This window comes from Moschus berezovskii, chromosome 10 (assembly GCF_049115385.1).
Source record: "Moschus berezovskii isolate FMDL1 chromosome 10, NW_MosBer_1.0, whole genome shotgun sequence".
NCBI lineage: Eukaryota > Metazoa > Chordata > Mammalia > Artiodactyla > Moschidae > Moschus > Moschus berezovskii.
The window spans coordinates 89,292,314-89,316,353 of record NC_142469.1 but is presented as its reverse complement, the minus strand read 5'-3'; the positions used below and the strand labels follow the sequence as shown (position 1 = coordinate 89,316,353).

At 39.4% G+C, this 24,040-nt stretch overlaps 1 protein-coding gene and 1 long non-coding RNA gene across 11 annotated transcripts in view; one reads left to right on the top strand and one right to left on the bottom strand.

Moving 5' to 3' along the window:
* LOC148776352 (uncharacterized) overlaps positions 1-20,250 on the top strand; it is a 51,791-nt gene extending 31,541 nt beyond the window's left edge. Inside the window, exon 3 of the long non-coding RNA XR_016038449.1 lies at positions 20,129-20,250. This is a non-coding gene — a long non-coding RNA (uncharacterized LOC148776352). The remainder of the gene's footprint in view (positions 1-20,128) is intronic.
* UTRN (utrophin) overlaps positions 1-24,040 on the bottom strand; it is a 567,941-nt gene that overhangs the window by 129,534 nt on the left and 414,367 nt on the right. For all 10 annotated transcript variants that reach the window (XM_055433618.2, XM_055433617.2, XM_055433621.2 and 7 more), the window contains one exon: positions 13,397-13,526. In XM_055433618.2, coding sequence (XP_055289593.2) covers positions 13,397-13,526 — 130 coding nt within the window. The remainder of the gene's footprint in view (positions 1-13,396; positions 13,527-24,040) is intronic.

The window sequence follows — 24,040 nt, the reverse complement described above, 5'->3', positions numbered from 1 at the left end:
TTTGTTTTTTTTTTAATCTTCTATCATTTAAATGAAATACCAGGCTGAAAAAGAAACAATGTTCAAACAGCCTTCTGTAAAATAATAGTTGTAGTAATAGTAATGTCTTGCCAGGAATAAATTTTAAAGACTCAAAGGGAAATTTATGAGCAAAGTAATGCAATCTTTTTTTGTCTTAAAATCAGAACCTGAGTAGAGGAAAATAGCTTTTCCACACCCATGCTGACAATCACTTGTATAATTTTCTAAACACTTTTAGAGGTGAACTATATGATGCTAAAGCTGAAACTCCAATAGTTTGGCCACCTCATGCGACGAGTTGACTCACTGGAAAAGACTCTGATGCTGGGAAAGGTTGGGGGCGGGAGGAGAAGGGGACGACAGAGAATGAGATGGCTGGATGGCATCACCGACTCGATGGACATGAGTTTGGGCGAACTCCGGGAGTTGGTAATGGATAGGGAGGCCTGGCATGCTGTGATTCATGGAGTCGCAAAGAGTCGGACACGACTGAGCGACTGAACTGAACTGATACTGTTAAAGTGTTAACTGTTTTGTTTAATAATTGCTACCATAGCTTCAACTAATAAAATACGTATGTGTGCGTGGGTAGGTGTGTGCGTGCACGACTGCATCTGCATACACATGTGCCTGCATCTGTGTGGGGGGTAGAGAGGGGGACGCAGCTGCTGCTGCTGCATCACGTCAGTCATGTCCGACTCTGTGTGACCTCATAGACGGAAGCCCACCAGGGTCCCCCGTCCCTGGGATTCTCCAGGTAAGAACACTGGAGTGGGTTGCCATTTCTTTCTCCAATGCGTGAAAGTGAAAAGTGAAAGTGAAGTCGCTCAGTCGTGTCCGACCCTTAGCGACCCCACGGACTGCAGCCTACCAGGCTCCTCCATCTATGGGATTTTCTAGGCAAGAGTACTGGAGTGGCTTGCCATTGCCTTTTTCAATATAGTCACTAGCTAATTCCCTGTGCAATTTGACTTTTAACCTGAACTCTAGATACGGATAGGTGAGAAGGTATGTATATTCCCTGACTACCTCAAGAGGTGTAGGGGCAGGAGTGAGCTAAAGCCCCACAGCTGTCCTGCCCATCTACTTTCACTATGCAGCCGTGTGGTTTTCAAAGGAGTTCAAATCTGGGACTGAGAACCGCAAAGGAGTTTGGGTGAACAAGAAAGAAGCCAAGAAACATTTGTGCAGGGCACTCCAGTGTTCTTGCCTGGAGAATCCCAGGGATGGGGGAGCCTGGTGGGCTGCCATCTATGGGGTCGCACAGAGTCGGATAAGACTGAAGTGACTTAACAGCAGCAGTAAGAGGCTCTAGACACTGAGAGTCAAGAAAGAGCTAGGAGGTCAGTGGCCAGTGAGCAGAGGGAAAGAGAAAGGAGAGGAGAATGAAGGGATGAGTTGAAAACAAGCCCCCAGACCCAAGGTTAAGGAAGGTTACCAACACACAAGGTTGGTTCTGTTCTTTGATCTACTCCATATTAGCTGATGACCTTGGTCAGAACCACAATATTTTCTTGGCCTTTGTATTTTAACTTAATTCTCTTTAAAAAAGGCATACTATACAATCTGCTCAATTCACTAGGCCAAATACAAAAGTGGTTTGAAGAGTACACATAGTAAGACCAGTATAAATGATGATGACATTTTTGCTGTTTCATTGTTCTACTTTTTAACAGATATAAACCAGGTGGTTAAAATCAAATGAAAAACAATTCAGTTCAGTTCAGTTCAGTTTAGCTGCTCAGTTGTGTCGGACTCTTTGTGACCCCATGGACTGCAGCATGCCAGGCCTCTCTGTCCATCACCAACTCCCGGAGTTTATCCAAACTCATGTCCATTGAGTCGGTGATGCCATCCAACTATCTCATCCTCTGTTGTCCCCTTCTCCTCCTGCCCTCAATCTTTCCCAGCATCAGGGTCTTTTCAATTCAACCTCACTAAAAGGAAATATTATACACTGACATGATACAATTCAAGTTAAGTAGTTCCCTATCACTCAAGATAAGGAACCTATTGACAAAGCTGTGAACTTTGTTAAATTTCTATAATTATTCAGATAATTTTAGTTCGAGTAAATATATAGTGACTGAATAACCTTTCATAGGCAGAATGAGTAATTCTGGGAAGCTGAGTGGTCCAGATGGCTATATTTCATTCATTTAGCCCTATTTTTGTATGGTTGCCATTTTGGAAGGAAATTTACTAAAATATAGTATAAACTCCTATGCCTTCTCTTAACTGATTTATATTCTATCTTCAAAAATAAGCAAACCACAGCTCATTGCTTCAGCTTTTCTTTTATTGTAAAAATCCCCAAAGACTACTGTGGTTTGTTTTATTTTAAAATTCTCATGTATCCTTTTTGTATTTTTCTTTCTCCTCATTGCTGTCAGACTGCCAGACATCATTTCTCACTGCCACCCTTTCCCCTGTCATATCATTTCCATCTTGCTACATACCCATAATTCACTGGAAAACAAGTGAAACTAGTTATAACAGTGTCTAAAGGAAGAGTTAATACCACTGAGAGAGTGGCTTTTCTACCATCTTCACTATATTTTCGACATAATACTGTCTTGGCTGCTCAGATAATTTCTCACACTCTTTCAGAATCTCAGCAAATGGGAGAGGTCACTAAGCAAGGGCAGGGCTGAGCTTCAGACACAGATATTAGCGTATAGTTAGAGAGGCGACCAGGTACCAGGGAGCAAGGAGAAAAGCTGGAGAGCAATGGGTTCAGGTTGAAACACAGCCTCAGTGAGTGGGATAGAATGAGCAAGGGCTGGGTAGGCAAAGGAAGAAGGAGTTGGAGATCAGGCAGAAGAGAACAACAGGCAGAAAAAAATAGGATGGGCAATGAAATTGTTACCTGCAGACCATCATGAGAAGTTGGTGTTAAATGACATCAGTTTGGAGCAGAGAGAGGCATGAGATGCTACTAAATAGAAAAGTGAAGTGAAAGTGTTAGTTGTTCAGTTGAGTCTGATTCTTTGCAACCCCAAGGACTGTAGTATGCCAGGGTCTTCTGTCCATGGAATTCTCCAGGCAAGACTACTGGAGTGGGTTGCCATTTCCTTCTCCAGGGGATCTTCCAAACCCAGGAATTAAACCTCGTTCCCCTGCACTGCAGGCGGATTCTTTACTGTCTGAACCACCAGGGAAACTGAGGCCAAATCACTGTGCAGCTTTGCATGACAGGTAACGGAGTTCAGATCCTATTGCAGAGGCTACTACAGCTTTTAAATTAGGGTAGCAAATGCTAGCTTTGTGTTTTAAATATATCATGGTAACATCTACCTTGATGCAGAAATACCAATTAAGAAAGTATTGCAACAGTCCTAGAAAAAGATGGTAAGGACCTGAAATAGGGCAATTAATGTCCGTAGTGATTTTTAGTGTTTAAAATATACATACTTGAAAGTTGTTAGGAGACTAGATCTCAAAATTTCTCATCACAAGGGAAAAAATTGGAACTATGTGAGATGTTAGATGTTCCTAGTCTTATGTGGTGATCATTTAACAATATATACAAATATTAAATCATTATGTTGTACATCTTAAACTTGAACAATGTTATGTAAATTGTATCTCAGTAAAACTGGGGGGAAAAAAAATTTTTTTCGCAGATCGTACCTGATAAGATTCTTTGTCAACAACCGATTATTTGGTTGAAATAATTAGTTTGCTTGTTTTTTTAACAGCATTTATTAAAAGATGCCTGACAGCAAGTCATCCAGTGTTACTCAGTAAGAAAATGAAACTCAATAAGCTATCATAAAATGCACATATGACCCTACTGCTGCTGCTGCTAAGTCACTTCAGTCGTATCCAACTCTGTGCAACCCCATAGACAGCAGCCCACCAGGCTCCCCCGTCCCTGGGATTCTCCAGGCAAGAACACTGGAGTGGGTTGCCATTTCCTTCTCCAATGCATGAAAGTGAAAATTAAAAGTGAAGTCGCTCAGTTGTGTCCGACTCTTAGCGACCCGTGGGCTGTAGCCCACCAGGGTCCTCCGTCCATGGGATTTTACAGGCAAGAGTACTGGAGTGGGGTGCCATTGCCTTCTCTGACATTTGACCCTAAGAGATACTAATTTATAATAGAAAAAAAGGAGCTAGGAGAGAAGGCTTCAGGAGAGAAAAATCATGGAGAGAAGTATTTTCTGAAATAGTTATTCAAAAGTAAAGAAACGGGAGGTTGAGGAACAAGATGGCGGAGGAATAGGACGGCGAGACCACTCTCTCCTCCACAAATTCATCAAAAGAACTTTTGAATGCGAGTAAAGTCCACAAAACAACTTCTGAATGCTGGCAGAGGACGTCAGGCACCCAGAAAAGCAGCCCATTGTCTTCGAAAGGAGGTAGGAAAAAACATAAAAGATAAAAAGCGAAACAAAAGAAGGACGGAGCTCCGTCCCGGGAAGGGAGGCTTTAAAAAGAGAGAAGTTTCCAAACACCAGCAAACATTCTCACTGGCGATTCTGTGGCGAGCCTTGGAAGCTCAGAGGGCCACATAACCCTCTTATTTTTTAAGATTTTTTTAAAACCCACAGATTACCCGCCAAACGGTAACTCCCAGCGGAGAAGCAGCGCAGACGCCTGCATACGCCATTAGCAAGCGGGGGCTGGGCAGGGAGGAGCCGGCTGAACTGCTTAGAGAGAGGACTGGGCTTGAATGCCGCGAGAACAATTTGAGAGAACTGGGGAGAGCAAAGCAGACTGTGGGATAGCTTCCCCACGAAAAGACGGAAAGCTCTAACCGGCCAGCCCCGCTCACAGAATAAAGGACTGAGCAGAGTGAGCCGGCTGCGGTCGGCCCATCCCCCATCCCCCGCCTAGACAGGCAGGGAGCGCAGCCAGAGCCGGAGCGGGCAACTGCGGCCCCAGAAAGGCATCTGATACAAACTGCAGACAGGCTTGTTGCTAATCAGGACTTCTTGGGCTCGGGCCGGTCGATATGCCCCTGAGAAGGTGCGCCGGTCGTACACCCAGAAAACTGAGTGGCGGGGACTGGGGAGGCGATAAGTCGCAGAGACCGCACTTGCCAAACACCTGGTCCCCTGAGCTGCTCGGACTGGGGAAGGCACAAAACGCAGGCTCAACCAAGTCTGCGCCTTTGTGGAGTACCTGAGAACCTGAACTTGAGCCGCTCAGACCTGGGAAGTCCTTCAACCCGGCGCCGGCCTCAGACAGTTCCCGGCAGGGCAACCTAGAGCCTGTGCAGTATAGACTGGGACAGCATTCGTGCTGTGAGCGGGGGCAAACCCAGTGTGGCTGAGACGCTGCGAGCACTCCCCACAGACGCCAGAGATAATGGACTGCAGCGTTCCTCCCTTCCCAGAACAGGACTGAACAACTGAGCCTTAAAAAGTGTCCACCCACCCCCTAGTATCAGAGCGGAAATTAGACACTGAAGAGACCAGCAAACAGAAGCTAAAACAGAGGGAACCACCTTGGAAATGACAGATAGAGACGTCTAGAGACTACTCCAAGAATAAGACCAAAAACCAGAGGCAAGAGACTTAAGCCCGAATCCTGAGAACACCAGAGAAGTCCTGACTCCAGGGAACATTAATCGATAGGAGCTCATCAAACGTCTCCATACCTACGCTAAACCCAAGGGTCAACAAGTTCCAGAGCAAGACATACCACGCAAATTCTCCAGTAACACAGGAAACTAGCCCTGAGCTTCAATATACAGGCTGCCCAAAGTCACTCCAAACCCACTGACATCTCATCACTCATTACTGGACACTTCATTGCACTCCAGAGAGAACAAATCCAGCTCCACCCACCAGAACACTGACACAGGCTTCCATAACCAGGGAACCTTGACAAGTCACCTGTCCAACCCCACACACAGCAAGGAAACTACATAATAAAGAGAACTCCACAAACGGCCAGAAGAGGGAAAGGCCACCCCAAGCAAAGCATTATAAGCAAGATGAAGAAGCAGAGAAATACCCAGCAAGTAAAGGAACAAGATAATTGCCCACCAACACAAACAAAAAAGGAAGATATAGGGAATCTACATGAAAAAGAATTTCGAATTTTGGTGGTGAAAATGATTCAAAATCTTGAAAGCAAAATGGAGTTACAGATAAATAACCTGGAGAAAAGGATTGAGAAGATGGAAGAAAGGTTTAATAAGGACTTAGAGGAAATAAAAAAGAGTCAATATACAATGAATAATACAATAGATGAGATCAAAAACACTCTGGAGGGAACAAACAGTAGAATAACAGAGGCAGAAGACAGGATAAGCGAGCTAGAAGATAGAATTGTAGAAATAAATGAAACAGAGAGGAAAAAAGAAAAACAAATTAAAAGAAATGAGAACAATATTAGAGACCTCTGGGACAATGTTAAACGCTCCAACATTCGAATCATAGGAATCCCAGAAGAAGAAGACAAAAAGAAAGACCATGAGAGAATACTTGAGGAGATAATAGTTGAAAACTTCCCTAAAATAGGGAAAGAAATAATCACCCAAGTCCAAGAAACCCAGAGAGTCCCCAACAGGATAAACCCAAGGCGAAATACTCCTAGACACATATTAATCAAATTAACAAAGATCAAACACAAAGAACAAATATTAAAAGCAGCAAGGGAAAAACAGCAAATAACACACAAGGGGATTCCCATAAGGATAACAGCTGATCTTTCAACAGAAACTCTTCAGGCCAGGAGGGAATGGCAAGACATACTTAAAGTGATGAAAGAAAATAACCTACAGCCCAGACTACCGTACCCAGCAAGGATCTCATTCAAATATGAAGGAGAAATCAAAAGCTTTACAGACAAGCAAAAGCTGAGAGAATTCAGCATTACCAAACCAGCTCTCCAACAAATGCTAAAGGATCTTCTCTGGACAGGAAACACAGAAAGGGTGTATAAACTTGAACCCAAAGCAATAAAGAAAATGGCTACGGGATCATACTTATCAATAATTACCTTAAACGTAAATGGGTTGAATGCCCCAACCAAAAGACAAAGGCTGGCTGAATGGATACAAAAACAAGACCCCGATATATGTTGTCTGCAAGAGACCCACCTCAAAACGAGGGACACATACAGACTGAAAGTGAAGGGCTGGAAAAAGACATTCCATGCAAATAGAGACCAAAAGAAAGCAGGAGTAGCAATACTCATATCAGATAAAATAGACTTTAAAACAAAGGCTGTGAAAAGAGACAAAGAAGGAAACTACATAATGATCAAAGGATCAATCCAAGATGAAGATATAACAATTATAAATATTTATGCACCCAACATAGGAGCACCGCAATATGTAAGACAATTACTAACAAGTATGAAAGGGGAAATTAACAATAATGCAATAATAGTGGGAGATTTTAATACCCCACTTACATCTATGGATACATCAACTAAACAGAAAATTAACAAGGAAACACAATCTTTAAATGATACAATAGACCAATTAGACCTAATTGATATCTATAGGACATTTCACCCCAAAACAATGAATTTCACCTTTTTCTCAAGTGCACACGGAACCTTTTCCAGGATAGATCACATCCTGGGCCATAAATCTAGCCTTGGTAAATTCAAAAAAGTTGAAATCATTCCATGAATCTTTTCTGACCACAATGCAGTAAAATTAGATCTCAATTATGGGAGAAAAACTATTAAACATGCCAACATATGGAGGCTGAACAACACGCTGCTGAACAACGAACAAATCATAGAAGAAATCAAAAGAGAAATCAAAATATGCATAGAAATGAATGAAAATGAAAACACAACAACCCAAAACCTCTGGGACACTGTAAAAGCAGTGCTAAGGGGGAAGTTCATAGCAATACAGGCACACCTCAAGAAACAAGAAAAAAGTCAACTAAATAACCTAACTCTACATCTAAAGCAACTAGAAAAGGAAGAAATGAAGAACCCCAGGGTCAGTAGAAGGAAAGAAATTGTAAAAATTAGGGCAGAGATAAATGCAAAAGAAACAAAAGAGACTATAGCAAAAATCAACAAAGCCAAAAGCTGATTCTTTGAGAAGGTAAATAAAATTGACAAACCACTAGCCAGACTTATCAAGAAACAAAGGGAGAAGAACCAAATCAATAAAATTAGAAATGAAAATGGAGAGATCACAACTGACAACACAGAAATACAAAGGATTATTAGAGAATACTATCAGGAATTATATGGCAATAAAATGAATAACCTGGAAGAAATGGACAAATTCCTAGAAAAATACAACTTTCCAAAACTGAACCAGGAAGAAATAGAAAATCTGAACAGACCCATCACAAGCACGGAAATTGAAACTGTAATCAAAAATCTCCCAGCAAACAAAAGCCCAGGTCCAGACGGCTTCACAGCTGAATTCTACCACAAATTTAGAGAAGAGATACACCTATTCTACTCAAACTCTTCCAGAAAATTGCTGAGGAAGGAAAACTTCCAAACTCATTCTATGAGGCCACCATCACCCTAATCCCAAAACCTGGTAAAGACCCCACAAAAAAAGAAAACTACAGGCCAATATCACTGATGAACATAGATGCAAAAATCCTTAACAAAATTCTAGCAATCAGAATCCAACAGCATATTAAGAAGATCATACATCATGACCAAGTGGGCTTTATCCCAGGAATGCAAGGATTCTTCAATATCTGCAAATCAGTCAACGTAATACACCACATTAACAAACTGAAAAATAAAAATCGTATGATTATCTCAATAGATGCAGAGAAAGCCTTCGACAAAATTCAACATCCATTTATGATAAAAACCCTCCAGAAAGTGGGAATAGAAGGGACATACCTCAACATAATAAAAGCTATATATGACAAACCCACAGCAAACATTATCCTCAATGGTGAAAAACTGAAAGCATTTCCCCTAAAGTCAGGAACAAGACAAGGGTGCCCACTCTCACCACTACTATTCAACATAGTTCTGGAAGTTTTGGCTACAGCAATCAGAGCAGAAAAAGACATAAAAGGAATACGAATTGGAAAAGAAGAAGTAAAACTTTCACTGTTCGCTGATGACATGATCCTCTACACAGAAAACCCTAGAGACTCTACCAGAAAACTACTAGAGCTAATCAATGATTACAGTAACGTTGCAGGATATAAAATCAACACACAGAAATCCCTTGCATTCTTATACACTAATAATGAGAAAATAGAAAGAGAAATTAAGGAAACTATTCCATTCACTGTTGCAACGAAAAGAATTAAATACTTAGGAATATATCTACCTAAGGAAACAAAAGACTTGTACATAGAAAACTATAAAACACTACTGAAAGCAATCAAAGAGGACACTAATAGATGGAGAAATATACCATGTTCATGGATTGGAAGAATAAATATTGTAAAAATGAGTATACTACCCAAAATAATTTATACATTCAATGCAATCCCTATCAAGCTACCAAAGATATTTTTCACAGAACTAGAACAAATAATCTCACAATTTGTATGGAAATACTAAAAACCTCGAATAGCCAAAGCAATCTTGAGGAAGAAAAATGGAACTGGGGGAATTAACCTGCCGGACTTCAGGCTCTACTACAAAGCCACAGTCATCAAGACAGTATGGTACTGGCATAAAGACAGAAATATAGATCAATGGAACAAAATAGAAAGCCCAGAGATAAATCCACGCATCTATGGACACCTCATCTTTGACAAAGGAGGCAAGAATATAAAATGGAGAAAAGACAGTCTCTTTAACAAGTGGTGCTGGGAAAACTGGTCAGCCACTTGTAAAAGAATGAAACTAGAACACTTCCTAACACCATACACAAAAATAAACTCAAAATGGATTAGAGAGCTAAATGTAAGACCAGAAACTATAAAACTCCTAGAGGAGAACGTAGGCAAAACACTCTCCGACATAAATCACAGCAGGATCCTCCATGACCCACCTCCCAGAATATTGGAAATAAAAGCAAAAATAAACAAATGGGACCTAATTAAAATCAAAAGCTTCTGCACAGCAAAGGAAACTATAAGTAAGGTGAAAAGACAGCCTTCAGAATGGGAGAAAATAATAGCAAATGAAGCAACTGATAAAGGATTAATCTCCAAATTATACAAGCAGCTCCTGCAGCTCAATTCCAGAAAAATAAATGACCCAATCAAAAAATGGGCCAAAGAACTAAACAGACATTTCTCCAAAGAAGACATAAAGATGGCTAACAAACACATGAAAAAATGCTCAACATCCCTCATAATCAGAGAGATGCAAATCAAAACCACAATGAGATACCATTTCACACCAGTCAGAATGGCTGCTATCCAAAAGTCTACATGCAATAAATGCTGGAGAGGATGTGGAGAGAAAGAAACCCTCTTACACTGTTGGTGGGAATGCAAACTAGTACAGCCACTATGGAGAACAGTGTGGAGATTCCTCAAAAAACTGGAAATAGAACTGCCATATCCAGCAATCGCACTCCTGGGCATACACACCGAGGAAACCAGAATTGAAAGAGACACGTGTACTCCAATGTTCATTGCAGCACTGTTTATAATAGCCAGGACATGGAAGCAACCTAGATGTCCATCTGCAGACGAATGGATAAGAAAGCTTTGGTACATATACACAATGGAGTATTATTCAGCCATTAAAAAGAATACATTTGAATCAGTTCTAATGAGGTGGATGAAACTGGAGCCTATTATACAGAGTGAAGTAAGCCAGAAAGAAAAACACCAATACAGTATACTAACACATATATATGGAATTTAGAAAGATGCAAATGATAACCCTGTATACGAGACAGCAAAAGAGACACAGATGTATAGAGCAGTCTTTGGGACTCTATGGGAGAGGGTGAGGGTGGGATGATTTGGGAGAATGGCATTGAAACACGTATGTTGTCATATGTGAAACGAATCACTAGTTCAGGGTCAATGCATGTTATAGGATGCTCGGGGCTGGCATGCGGGGATGACCCAGAGGGAGGATAAAGGGAGGAGGGAGGTGGGAGGGGGGTTCAGGAGGGGGAACTTATGTAAACCCGGGGCAAATTCATATCAATGTATGGCAAAACCAACCAATATAATATTGTAAAATAATTTGCCTCCAATAAAAAATAAATTAACTACAAAAAAAAAAAAAAGTAAAGAAACGAATTCACCTTGGTGTGTCATTTGGTACATTACACATAGAATACTCAATAAATGCTTATTAAATAGAACCCCCCCAAAAAAAAAAATCATACAGGTTCTCTCTGCTCTATTTCCTTCAACACTGAGTACTTTGAGTAGCATCAAAAAAGATAACTAATGTTCAAACACTCTCTGTTTCTGAAGGCAGAGGTTCATATGTCATAGTAAACAACAAAGTATAAAAGCTATTATGGGTAATTTTCATTCATTTACTTTTAACAACAGGTAAAATCAGCCAACATTATACAAAATAATATCAGGAAAGGAGAAAGCATGGGAATGACTAATTGTAAAATATATATATATATATCATAAAGTTACACTGACCATGACTTTTTTTTCTTGTCTCCCAAATACAGTATATGAAAATGGACCTTAAAAATTCCCAATATAAGGGCTCAAAAAGCAGTATGTTTTTACTCTTTAAATTGACTAACCACTGAGAAAGAAAATTGATAGCAAAGTGAAACTCAAGTGATGTAACACTTTTCTACTGCTATGAAGTAACTGATTATAAAAATTTTTCCTCTATTCTCTGAAAATACTGGGGAAACAAGGAGACGAGGCAGGCAGATTTAATAGTAGACTTTAAATTGGATAAAGTAAGACAAGAGAGCTTCTTATTTTTCTTCCAAGCTTAAAAAAACAAGTGAAATAGCGCCTTCTTCTTGCTGTATTTAAATTGAAATGTGCTGTCTAATTTCTCAGGGCCTCTGTAATCTGCACCAGACAGCACGCACAAACTCCTCACTCGTACCTCCTGTGCACGCCATAGTCCCTAACCACCCCCTCCTTCACCCCCTGCCACTCTTCCTGAGCTCTGCTGACTTTCCCTGACACACAGCTGCTCTGCTCCTCACGCTGGGCTGCTGCTTCCAATGGTTCTATCCTAACTAATCACTTTAATCCACACCCGCGCGTGCTCAGTATCCAATCCATACCCAAGCGTGCTCAGCATCCAAGTCATTCAACCACCTACTATATAGGTGTGTGCATGGTGTGTGTGCATACATTATGTCCATGTGTGTATATGATTCACATATAATTTCATCTATAACAGAGTACCCAGAAGGCATGGTTCTCCAGATAGAAATAACCATCATGAGCGATTTGCAGACTATGAGAGGTGGAGACTCAACAATGATTTCAGTTCCCCGGTAGGCTGACTGGAAAAACAGTGATACTGCCAGGAGAGAGTAGTAAAGCAAAGCTGCAAGAGACGATAAGCGTGCTGTGTGTATCTCTGTATGTATTCCCCCAAAGGGTCAAGAAAAGTGGTATGATCCTGATGGGAAATTTATTCCCATTGAAGTAGAGCTTCCCTGACAAAGGCTGAGAAGGAAAATGGCTACTTTCCAAATGTCTGATCTGGTTCCAACTACAGTCAAAGCGTTTTCCAACACTACATCCCTTACAAGTAATAAATGCTCATGAATTACACTTCTGGACACAGAATGAGAAATCTTTCAGGTCTGCTTTTAGTATGGAAAGTGAATGATGAGAAAATATTCTGAATGGCATGTTTATTTTTTTTAATGCATCAGAATGCTTTTATGCCAAAAGTGAAAATCAAAAAGATATACGTTGGCCCCCAAGTTCATCTCTTAAATCTACTGTAATTTATTACTAGTTGCTAGTAAGGTAGATACCATTTCAGTTTTAAGCCAAAAGTATATAAACAATATAAGTTGTTAGCATCTAAATTAAATAAATTCTGTGGTCTGCTTATAAAAGAAAGGCTCTTCAGTGTCTTATTTAAATTTGTAATCTTGAAAAAGAGAAGTTAAAAAACATTACTTTATAGATATTTAAATAATTTGTATGTTTACTATTATATTCTAAATATCATTCTTCTATATACAATTATTTATCATATAGTTTAAATGTAAGAAATGTAAATATTTTTAAAGAAATTATTTGTAGTTACAGCGTGTGTTCTAATAAATTAATTTTTCTGCAGTTAATTCCCTTTTAAAATAATGATACTGAATATACAGTCATTTCATTTTTTAAGAATCTAGATATTTATTAATGACATATTTGACTAAAGTAATACTTCAAAGAAAAATTTTAATACTAAGCCCTGAAATTCTGTAAGGAATTTAAAAATATCAGGTCCTAAAATGCTGCAAAAAATTCTCTGCTCGATTTTGGTGTTTTGTTCTCCTCATATGTAATTTTATGACATAAAAAAATACATAAAAAAACAGTCTCACCTGTTTTTGATTGTAGGTTTCTTCTTGGTTCTTCAGGGGCCTCAATTGGCTGATCAGCCAGGAAAACTCGAGCCTGGTCTATAGCATTCAGGACAGAATACTCTTTCTCCTTTAACTCACGTCTCAGTGCCTTTGCAAAGAGAGGGAAAAGTTTAATTTGTAACCCAATGTGTTCACCAAGTCATGGGACATCTTCAGTTAGACCACTTCTGTTCACACTTGTCAAGGCAATGGCTAATCACCAGCATGCAAGCGAGGTTACAAAATGAAAACGTAAATTCTACACATTGGAATGATGAAACATGAATAAAAGCAAAAAGATGATTCCTGTAGAACTAACATGAAAAAACCCACCAAAACCCCCTAAATTTACAATATTCACCGGAGGGAAATTGCTAGAGTATATCTGAACTTACACAAAATGTACTTTAGGGTTATCAGATTGCTAAAATATAAGACCCTGGTCTAAGATACTTTTCTCTTATGAGACTGACTGACCAAAAAGATCACATCCAATGATACAGAAAGAGGCAATTCCACAAGCAGTAATGAGCTCCTCAGAAGTGTTTTACATCCTTTGGAATATATTAAGAAAAAAAAAATAAGAGATAGAAACAAATTAAAGTACATGAAATCAAAACTAAACCAAAGGGAACAGATAAAAGACAATCTCCAATTATCTTAAAATATATTCTATCTCTCATGCTGAGGCAATTACAATTTTTCCCTTGCGACATTTTTCATGCAAATCTACGAGTCTCAGAACAGTTGATCTATAGTACTTTGGCTGTTTTCAATAGGGTTGAACTTTCACCTCTGCTCCTATAACTGTTTGGTGATTAAGACTAATTGACTAGGTTTTAAAAACAACAAAACTCATCCAGTGTCTACTGCAAGATAAGAGTAAAAGAAGACTTTCTCATGTGCTATTTCAATACTGTAGCTAGATCAAAATTATTGTTATCCTGTTAAATTATGTACATAAACACCTACTGGCTCTAATATTTTGCTTTTAATACAGTTCCTTGGCTTGCATTATGAAAACTCAACTATTTATTTTCTAAAATAGTACCCTCTAAATTGTATGTTACAATCAACCAAGTCCTCTGAACCTAAGTATTTTTAACAGCATTTGCTATACTGGGATGACAGGATATTTGGAGGCCATATCCTCATCATTCACAGTAAATAAAAACCAAAAATTCTAAATATCTAGAAGGAGAAGGAAATGGCAACCCACTCCAGTATTCTTGCCTGGAGAATTCCAGAGACAGAGGAGCCTGGTGGGCTGCTGTCTATGGGGTTGCACAGAGTCGGACACAACTGAAGCGACTTAGCAGCAGCAGCAGAAATATCAGAATAATCTTATGTAAAAAACCTGAACCTGAGCACCAGAAAAACACTGGTAATGAAGTTGAAAGAGACCATCACAGGTGGGGAGGTGCGAGAAGGGCAGGCAAGGAGTATAGAGAAATGGAGTTGACAGTGTTGGCTTTTGTGATAAGCACTGTAAATATTATTTGACTTATAAATTGTATACAATTATTACTTTGATAAAAATTTCAAGTTAAAGGAATAAAAGTACACAACAAAAGCAAAAATACCAACCCATAATTTGTTGTCGTTGTTTAGTAGCTAAGTCCCATGCAACTCTTTAGCAACCCCACAGACTGTATCCTGCCAGGCTCCTCTGTCCATGGGATTTCCCAGGCACAGGGCGTTGGCAGGGAATGTCTCCTGAACTCCTTGGATGCGCCAAGGAAGGGAAGTAGAGGAGGCAAGTGTAGGCAGGTGGGAACCATGCCGAGTACATAAAAATACGGGGTTCAAGCTCTAATGCCAACTCACCACTCAAATATCCTAGGGAACAGCATACATTCAATATCTTTTCATACTCTATTTTGCAAATTTAATTTTGTTATTCAATTTGTTCTATTCCAATTATATTTAATTGCATGTCAGAAATGAGTTTAACTTTCAACAGCACTATACATATAATTATTCTACCACCCTTTACCTCTCATTTAGACATAAAAGAAAACCAACATTTCCTAACCACCTGGTGCACATTAATGATAAGATAATTAGACTCCAACAGAGTTGTTTTGTACACAGAGCTACAAAGTGGCATTCAGCTTTAGGTTCTAATATCACATGACATATATGAACTATCTCAAATGAGCATAACACTATCTAATTGGAATTTCTTCTATTTTAATGACTTTATATTTTCATTCAAAACAATTCTGTTCTCAGGCAATAACAAGTATTAGCAAGGATGTGAAGAAGTTGGAACCTTCATAAACTGATGCTGGAATGATTAAAATAGTGCATCAACTTTGAAAAACAATTTGGAAATCCCTAAAAATGTTAAACATAGTTACCATATGATCCAGTAATACCACTCCTAGGTATATACCTAAGAGAACTGAAAGCATACGTCCCCATAAAAACTCACACATGAACATTCATAGCAATGTTATTCATAATAGCCAAAATGTGTGCACAACCAAAACATCCATCAACTGGTGAATGGATAAATAAAATGTTGTATATCCATATAATAACATCTCATTAGGCAACAGGAATGAAATAGTGATACATGTTACAACATGGATGAGTCTTGAAAACATTATAGGAAGTGAAGACAGACAGACACAAAAGCCCATTACTATAAAATGCCCAAATAGGTAAGTGTATATACAGAGAAAGTAGATTGGTGGCAGCTTAGGACTTCAAGGTTGAGGGAAGAATGGGTGAGTTAACTGCTCATGGGCATCAGGTTTCTTGGGGCTGGGGGTAACAAAAATGTTCTAAAACTAGATAGTGATGATGACTGTACAACTCTGAATATACTAACAGCCACTGACCATCTGGTCCCATTGCTTCATGGCAAATAGATGAGGATAAAACAGAAATAGTGGCGGACTCTATTTTCTTGGGCTCCAAAATCACTGCGAATGGTGACTACAGCCATAAAACTAAAAGACGTTAGCTCCTTGGAAGAAAAATTATGACAAACCCAGACAGGGTATTAAAAAGCAGAGACATCACTTTGCTGACAATGGTCCGTATAGTCAAAGGTATGGTCTTTCCAGTAGTCATATACAGATGCAAGAGTTGGACCAAAAAGAAATCTGAGCGCCGAAGAACTGATGCTCTCCAACTGTGGTGCCAGAGAAGACTCTTGAGAATCCCTTGGACAACAAGGAGATCAAACCAGTCAATCCTAAAGGAAATCAACCCTGAATACTCATTGGAAGGACTGACAACTCATTAGAAAAGACCCTAATGCTGGGAAAGATTAAGGGCAGGAGGAGAAGGGTATGACAGAAAATGAGATGGTTGTATGACATCACCAACTCAATGGACATGACTTTGAGCAAACTCTGGGAGATAGCGAAGGACAGGGAAGACTAGCATGCTGAAGTCCATGGGGTCGCAAAGGGTCAGAAACGATTTAGCAACTGAACAACAACTAAATTGTTCACTTTAACAGAGTGAATTTTAATGCTATATGAATAATGTCTCAATAAAGTTATTAAAATAAAGTGATTCTGTTCTTCCCCCAAAAAAGTCCCTTAGGTAATCTCTTTATTTATGAACCTCCATTCCCACCCATCTGCAAGGTAACTGGTCATCCTGTATATTAGTATGTTCCCACCTCAGCATTTCCAGGGAGAGCTCATCCTCATATATTGTAACCATGCATCTCTCACCTCCACTATACTGTTAGTTCTTCCAGGTGAGGCTCACCTCTTAATTATTCAAACTTCTCAGTGCCTGTCTAGATATACACAGAATATATATATGTATGTATATATGTGTGTGTATGCGCATGCTTAGTTGCTCAGTCACGTCCGACTCTTTGTGACCCCATAGCCCACTATGTGACTCTGTCTATGGGGATTCTCCAGGCAAGAATACTAGAGTGGGTTGCCATGCCCTCCTTCAGGGGATCTTCTCAACCCAGGGATCAAACCCAGGTCTCCTGTATTGCAGGCAGATTATTTACCATTTGAGCCACCAGGGAAGCCCAAGAATACTGGAGTGGGTAGCCTATCCCTTCTCCAGGGCAACTTCCCAACCCAAGAATCAAACTGGGGTCTCCTGCATTGCAGGTGGATTCTTTACCAGCTAAGCTATCAGGGAAGCCTATATATATATCTCCTATATATTATATAGATAAAATACTTTATTAAAATTTAACAGGGTAGATATCATACTTAATATATTATTGGGCTTCCCTTGTGGCTCAGCTGGTAAAGAATCAGCCTGCAATGCAGGAGACTTGGGTTCAATCCCTGGGTTGGGAAGATCCCCTGGAGAAGGTAAAGGCTACCCACTCCAGTATTCTGGCCTGGAGAATTCCATGGATTGCATAGTCCATGGGGTCAAAAAGAGCTGGACACGACTGAGTGACTTTCAATTCACATATATCCTATATATATATATAGGATATATATATATATATATATCCATTTATTTCCCCAATAAATGCTTGGGGAACAATGAGTAAAATAAGGCATGATTTCAGAATTAAATTTTAAATTCTGACAAACTAAAATACACCAGATTCCCCAGACTCTGACCATCCTAAAACAGAATAATTACTGGATTCCAGTTAGCTCTGGATTATTTGAAAGATCTACTTTGAAAATTACTGGTAAATAATTTTGGATGTAAAGTTAATTTTCTCTTATATTTAGTAAGTAGCTAGATAATCTAGTAACTCAGTGATTAAGTAGCAATTCACTTTGCTGCTGGTCATAGTTTTATTGATAACAAATATCCTTTTCTCTCTCTAACCAAATAATTTATCTCACTGAAAGAAGTGATATAAACTTACTTCATCTTGCTTATTTTTCCTGCATCCTAATTCATGAGGTAAATGCATAGGGTAACAGTTCCAAAACTGATGCAGTCATTAGGCTGAAAGTAGCACCTGTTATTACTATCATATCAAATTCATCTAAATGGACTGACTTAAAACAATGACAACTTATTTGTCATGAGTCTTTGGATTGCTAATATGACTAATTCTTCTGCTGCTGTCATAGAGGATTGCTCGTGAAGCTGTAATCATCTGGGGGCTTGAATGGGATTGGAAGTCTAAGATGGTCTCACTCACATGTCTGGAATTATTGCCAGCTATTGGCTGGAACACCATGGTTTCCCTCTGTGTGATCTTTAATTGCCCAATAGGCTGGACCAGGCTTCTTCAACATGATGATTGGTGTGCCCAGAGGGCAGAATGAAAACTGTAAGATCTTTCAAGGTATTAGCTTTAGAATAGCTCTGTCCAACAAAATTTTCTGCAATGATGGAAATGTTCTAAAACTATGCAGACCATTAAGGCAATACTAGCCGTGTATGGCTATTTGGTATGCACTTGAAATATGACTGGTATAGTGGAGGAACTGAATGTTAAATTGTATTTAATTGCAATTGGTTTAAATCAAATAGAAATGGTGACATGTGGCAAGGGTTACCATGTTAGACAGCATGCAATCCAGGTAGAAGGAGCTATAATTGCCAAGGTCCTAGGGAAGTGTTTGCCCAGCTTGGCAGGCTGGCACCGTCAGACTGCATGAGTGGCAGATGAGGGTAACTATTTCTGCAAAAGTATTTTATATCATGAAAGTCAGAGGGAAAAACATGCTTTGTTGTTGTTAGGAGAGGTACCTGGTAACCACATCCCTCTTCATGCAACAGAATCTGGCTATGTTGCTGACTCAGGCTTGGCTATCAACCTAACAGTTCTCCGTGTCACAAAGCTTATGCATTTTCTATTCCAGTACATAGGCAGAAAGACCCTAATCCCCCTCCCAGAAAAACATGTGTAAAATGAAGCTTGGGCTTAAAAGCAATAGACCACGATCAGCTGTAATAAGAGGAAGATACGGAATAATTTCAAAAAATACAATTGAAATTATATTTTAAATTATACAATTGAAATTATATTGTATGCTCCTAGATGTTTAATTTAAGGGGATAGAGACTCAGCTACCTCAAGTCAAAAATAAATGGAGGGCATAAGGACTGTCCCATGCCCATAAGAAAAGATTCAACTTCTCTGCCATCCCAAGGTGGCATGGGAATGTAAAATAGAATTTTCCAACAAACATTTCCACCAACATTAAAATTTCAAAACACATATTACATTCACATAGTCTACACAGAAGGGCTTCCCTGATGGCTCAGTGGTAAAGAATCCACCTGCAGTGCAGGAGCCACAGGAGACACAGGTTCAAGCCCTGGGTCGGGAAGATGTCCTGGAGGAGGAAATGGCAATCCTCTCCAGTATTCTTTCCTGGAAAAAATTCCATGGACAGAGAAGCCTGGTGGGCTACAGTCCATGGGGTTGCAAAGAGTCGGACATGACTGAGCGATTTAGCACGAGCACGAATCCATAAAGTATGCCAGGCAACAAGAGAGGACAGCCGTTAATATGCCCATGATCCAAACTCTTAAGGAACTTAGAGTCTGAAGAGAACGCAGTACAAGCAAGAATGTGTTGGAGCCACCAATCTTTAGAGATGTATAAATGGGCATTGAGAAAATAAAGAGGAGCAGGGAAGCAGAGGCAGTTACAAGCAACCTTCTCAAAAATTTGTAAAGTTTGTATTGAAAAAGAAATTGGAATCAATTAAATGTAATTAGGGGAAAAGCAATTCAAGAAAGCAGAATAAACCGGTAAGCTAATTTCGTCTCTCATTGTTTTCCTATTAGGTAGCTTCTGCGTGCTCATTTAAACGAAATGAAGCCCCAGACGTCAGATGGATGAAGACTTGATGTGCATATCAGAATTTAACTACTAAAATCCCAGAGTTTTCAGCTTCAGTCATTTCTATGAACCCAACACCCCTTCAGCAGAGCTCTCCTTTCCTCCCACTTCCCTTCAGTGGCTTCTGCTGTTTTCCCACGAGTGTCTGGCAGCTGGGTAAATCAATTGCTTCTTAGTCAACTTTAAATGCCTAAAGAGAGATTCTCAATGATCCTTCTGAATGGTCGGGGAGCATTTCTCCCCACCCGCTATTAGTTTGTGGGAAGGCAGGGGATTAAGGGATAAGGTGGTATAAAGAAGTGACCCGTGTGGCTTAAGTTAGAAAGTCTCATGAATCAATCAGCTGCTCTTCATTTTCATCACGAAAGATGCGTCACTCACTGGGATGGCTGAATCACTGCCAAGGAAACAGCAGTATTATCAGTTGTTTCTGGTACCACTGACATGGACAAGGACAGGATCCTGCAAGCTCCTTAACATGAACACAGAGTCTGAGAGAACCTAGAGGGAGAAGGGAAATCCCGCCATCTTCTCTGTCCTCAACTGGCAACTTGGTCACGCTGGACTGAGAAGAGGGACAAGAATGACAAACCTATGGGTGTGAACTAAATCCTGGTGTCATCCCCTCCTCTATAAATAACAACTCTCCCCTCTTCTCTCTTTAATCTAAAGGCATTAATCACCCACACTGTCTGTATGTCTGTGCATGCTAAATCGCTTCAGTCGTGTCCGACTCTTTGTGACCCTGTGGACTATGGCCCGCCAGGCTCCTCTGTCCATGGAATTCTCCAGGCAATACTGGAGTGAGTAGCCATTTCCTTCTCCAGGGGATCTTCCTACACCAGGTACTGAACCCAGGTCTCCTGCATTGCAGGTGGACTCTTTATCATCTAAGCCACCAGGCCAATCTAAAGTCCTACCCATAAATCTCAGCTCTTCTCCGAGACCAAGTTTCTTTCCTCAACTTCTATTCACTGTTATTCATGGGGGAAGTACTAGTATTCTTGCCTTGAGAATTCCATGGATGGAGGAGCCATGGGATCGGAAAGAGTCAGACACAACTGAGCGACTAACACACACACACACAAGACTCTTATGTCACTTCAGATTCTTAGAAGGCAAACAATTGTAGTGTCTATTTGTGACCACTTGTTCCAGAATAAAACAGCAATGTAAACTTCTGTGGTGGTAAAAATGGTTAGCCAGGTTACATCACTCATCCTAATTTGGTAGAAATATCAAATTTCTTCAACTGTTCAGTCCAACAAATGGAGACTTTTTTCCTGTACGTATAAGAAACAACAAAGTCAAACACAGCCACCAGTTCACCCTCTTTCTTCTTTTTGGGAGAGAACTTAAGTCAGACATCGTAAAACAACTTTCTAAATTCCCATGCTGACACGGAACACCAGCGTTTTAATTCTAACAATACAAGATGTGCAAGAAACAGGGACAAAAATGAGAAATCACAGGCAAGATTGCCATGAAACTTTACTTCCATGCATTGGTGGAAGCAGAAAATTGGTTCAATCATTTGGATAGTAAGTTGGCAATCTATCAAGAGTCATTACTATGATCATATTGTGTGAAACAAGAATTTCACCTTCGGGACTATATCCTAAAAATGATCCAGAAAGAGCTCCAAACACAGAAGTTTTCATTATAACATTATTTATGATTTAAAAAATGAAAGCAACTTAAATATCTAACACGTGGAAAATATTTAGATTTACTACAGTACAGCTACACTAGGGATCATTAAGGAAGTAACCTTGAAAAATGACTGATTGTGAAAATGACTGCATAGCAATGTGAAGAAATGACACATTCTCAGTGAAAAAGACAGGAAAAAACTATGGACCCTATTAAAACTGTGTGAAAGGTGAATATGTGAAAATAAAATAACCCAAAATGAAAATGGTTGTATTAGAGTAGTAAAATTATGGCCAACATTTTGTCCTTTATTTTATAAGATCTATAATAAATTATTTTCAATTAAAAATTATGCTTTTAAGAAAAGACTGCCAAAAGGAACAAATTACAATTTTTGAGCAGCATTATTAAGAATTTCAAATGTGTTTTAGAAGCAAACTTTTCATATTTATAGCAATCATGAAACTTTTCCATTATGTTTTACATCAATGAGAATCTAGATTTACTTGTAAAATGCAATTCAGGACATCTCTGAAGCTAGAGTTACTTATAAAATTAATACATGACAACATAGTTACAAAATGAGAGACTCCACATGTTTATGCCACTCCCTATTTTTGGCAGGGATCTTAACTCATCTAACTTTTTTTTTTCCTTTCAATATTTATAGCAACTTTATTCACAATTGTTTCAAATTGGAAAAAACTCAAATATCCATCTACTGGAGAATGGGCAGAAAATGTCGATATAATGGAACACAACTCAGCAATAAAGAGGAACAAGATCTTTTAAGAAAAATATGTTCATAGCCACCATGTTCTGTATCTTTTGACTGCCTTCACCTGTTTCTGCCAATCTCTTCCCTCACTTCTGACAACCACCAATCTCTTCACTTTTAAGGTGTCAAATTTCTACACAATAGTGAAGCTCAAGCAGTGGGAGAATCTAGTGGTACTCAGCACAAGAGGGTAAAATAATTAGCTATATTTTAAAATCTACCTCAACAATCAAAGATATTCCGAATCTTTTCCCCTCATATTCTCATTTTGAATAATTTAGGCAGTATTAAGACAGGAAGAAGGTAACCTCTTAACTGACTACAATATTAAAGTGTAAAAAAGTATAATGGTAGTGATAAATTTTCTTACAACTTCAAGCATGTTATTTCCAGCTCTTGAAGAAAGATTGTTGCTTACATTTCTGTCAGCTATTACCTTTATTAAAGATTCAGCTATATAAAGTAGAAATACCTTCAAAATATATTTCTTTTTTGAAAAAAGAGATTACAGAGAGATAAAGAAGAAAAAAGGAACATTCATACCAAAGGACCTTTATTTCTGGGTATTTTCACTCACTCGACATTCAACAAATATTGACTTAGCATCCAGAGTGCCAGAAGTAGACAAAGACACAATGAGTAATTGGATGATTATAAATGCTATGGAAAAAGAGAAAAGCAGAAGAGAATTAGAGAGTTTAGGAGTATTGGGATGGGAATTATAATTCAAGTAGAGAAGTCTAAGTAGGCTTCATTAAGAAGGTGCCATAGAGCAAACATTTGAAAGCTGTGGAGAATTAATCACATAAATATCAGGGAAAAGGTATTCCAGGCATAGAAGTCAGCATGGTGCTGTGACTGAAGGCACAGCATGGTTGAAATCAGCATATAAGAGAAAAAAATAGTAAAATGAGCCGAGCAAGGTGTGACTGGGAGGTAGGTCAGATCATGCAGGGTTTTGGAGACCATTATACGGAGAAGGCAATGGCACCCCACTCCAGTGCTCTTGCTTGGAAAATCCCATGGACAGGGGAGCCTGGTGGGCTGCAGTCAGTCCATGGGGTCACCAAGAGTTGGACACGACTGAGCGACTTCACTTTCACTTTTCACTTTCATGCATTGGAGAAGTTCATGGCAACCTACTCCAGTGTTCTTGCCTGGAGAATCCCAGGGATGGGGAAGCCTGATGGGCTACTGTCTATGGGGTCGCACGGAGTCGGACACGACTGAAGCGACTTAGCAGCAGCAGCAGCATGAGAACTGTAGCTTTCATTCTGAATGAGACGGGAAGTCACTATACACTTCTGATTTATTTGAATATGAATACTCTGGCTGTTGTGCTGAGAGCAACAGAGATGTACCTGAAACTCTGAACAGCTGGTAAGAAGTAGACAGATTCAAAATCTATGTTCTGAACATACAGCCA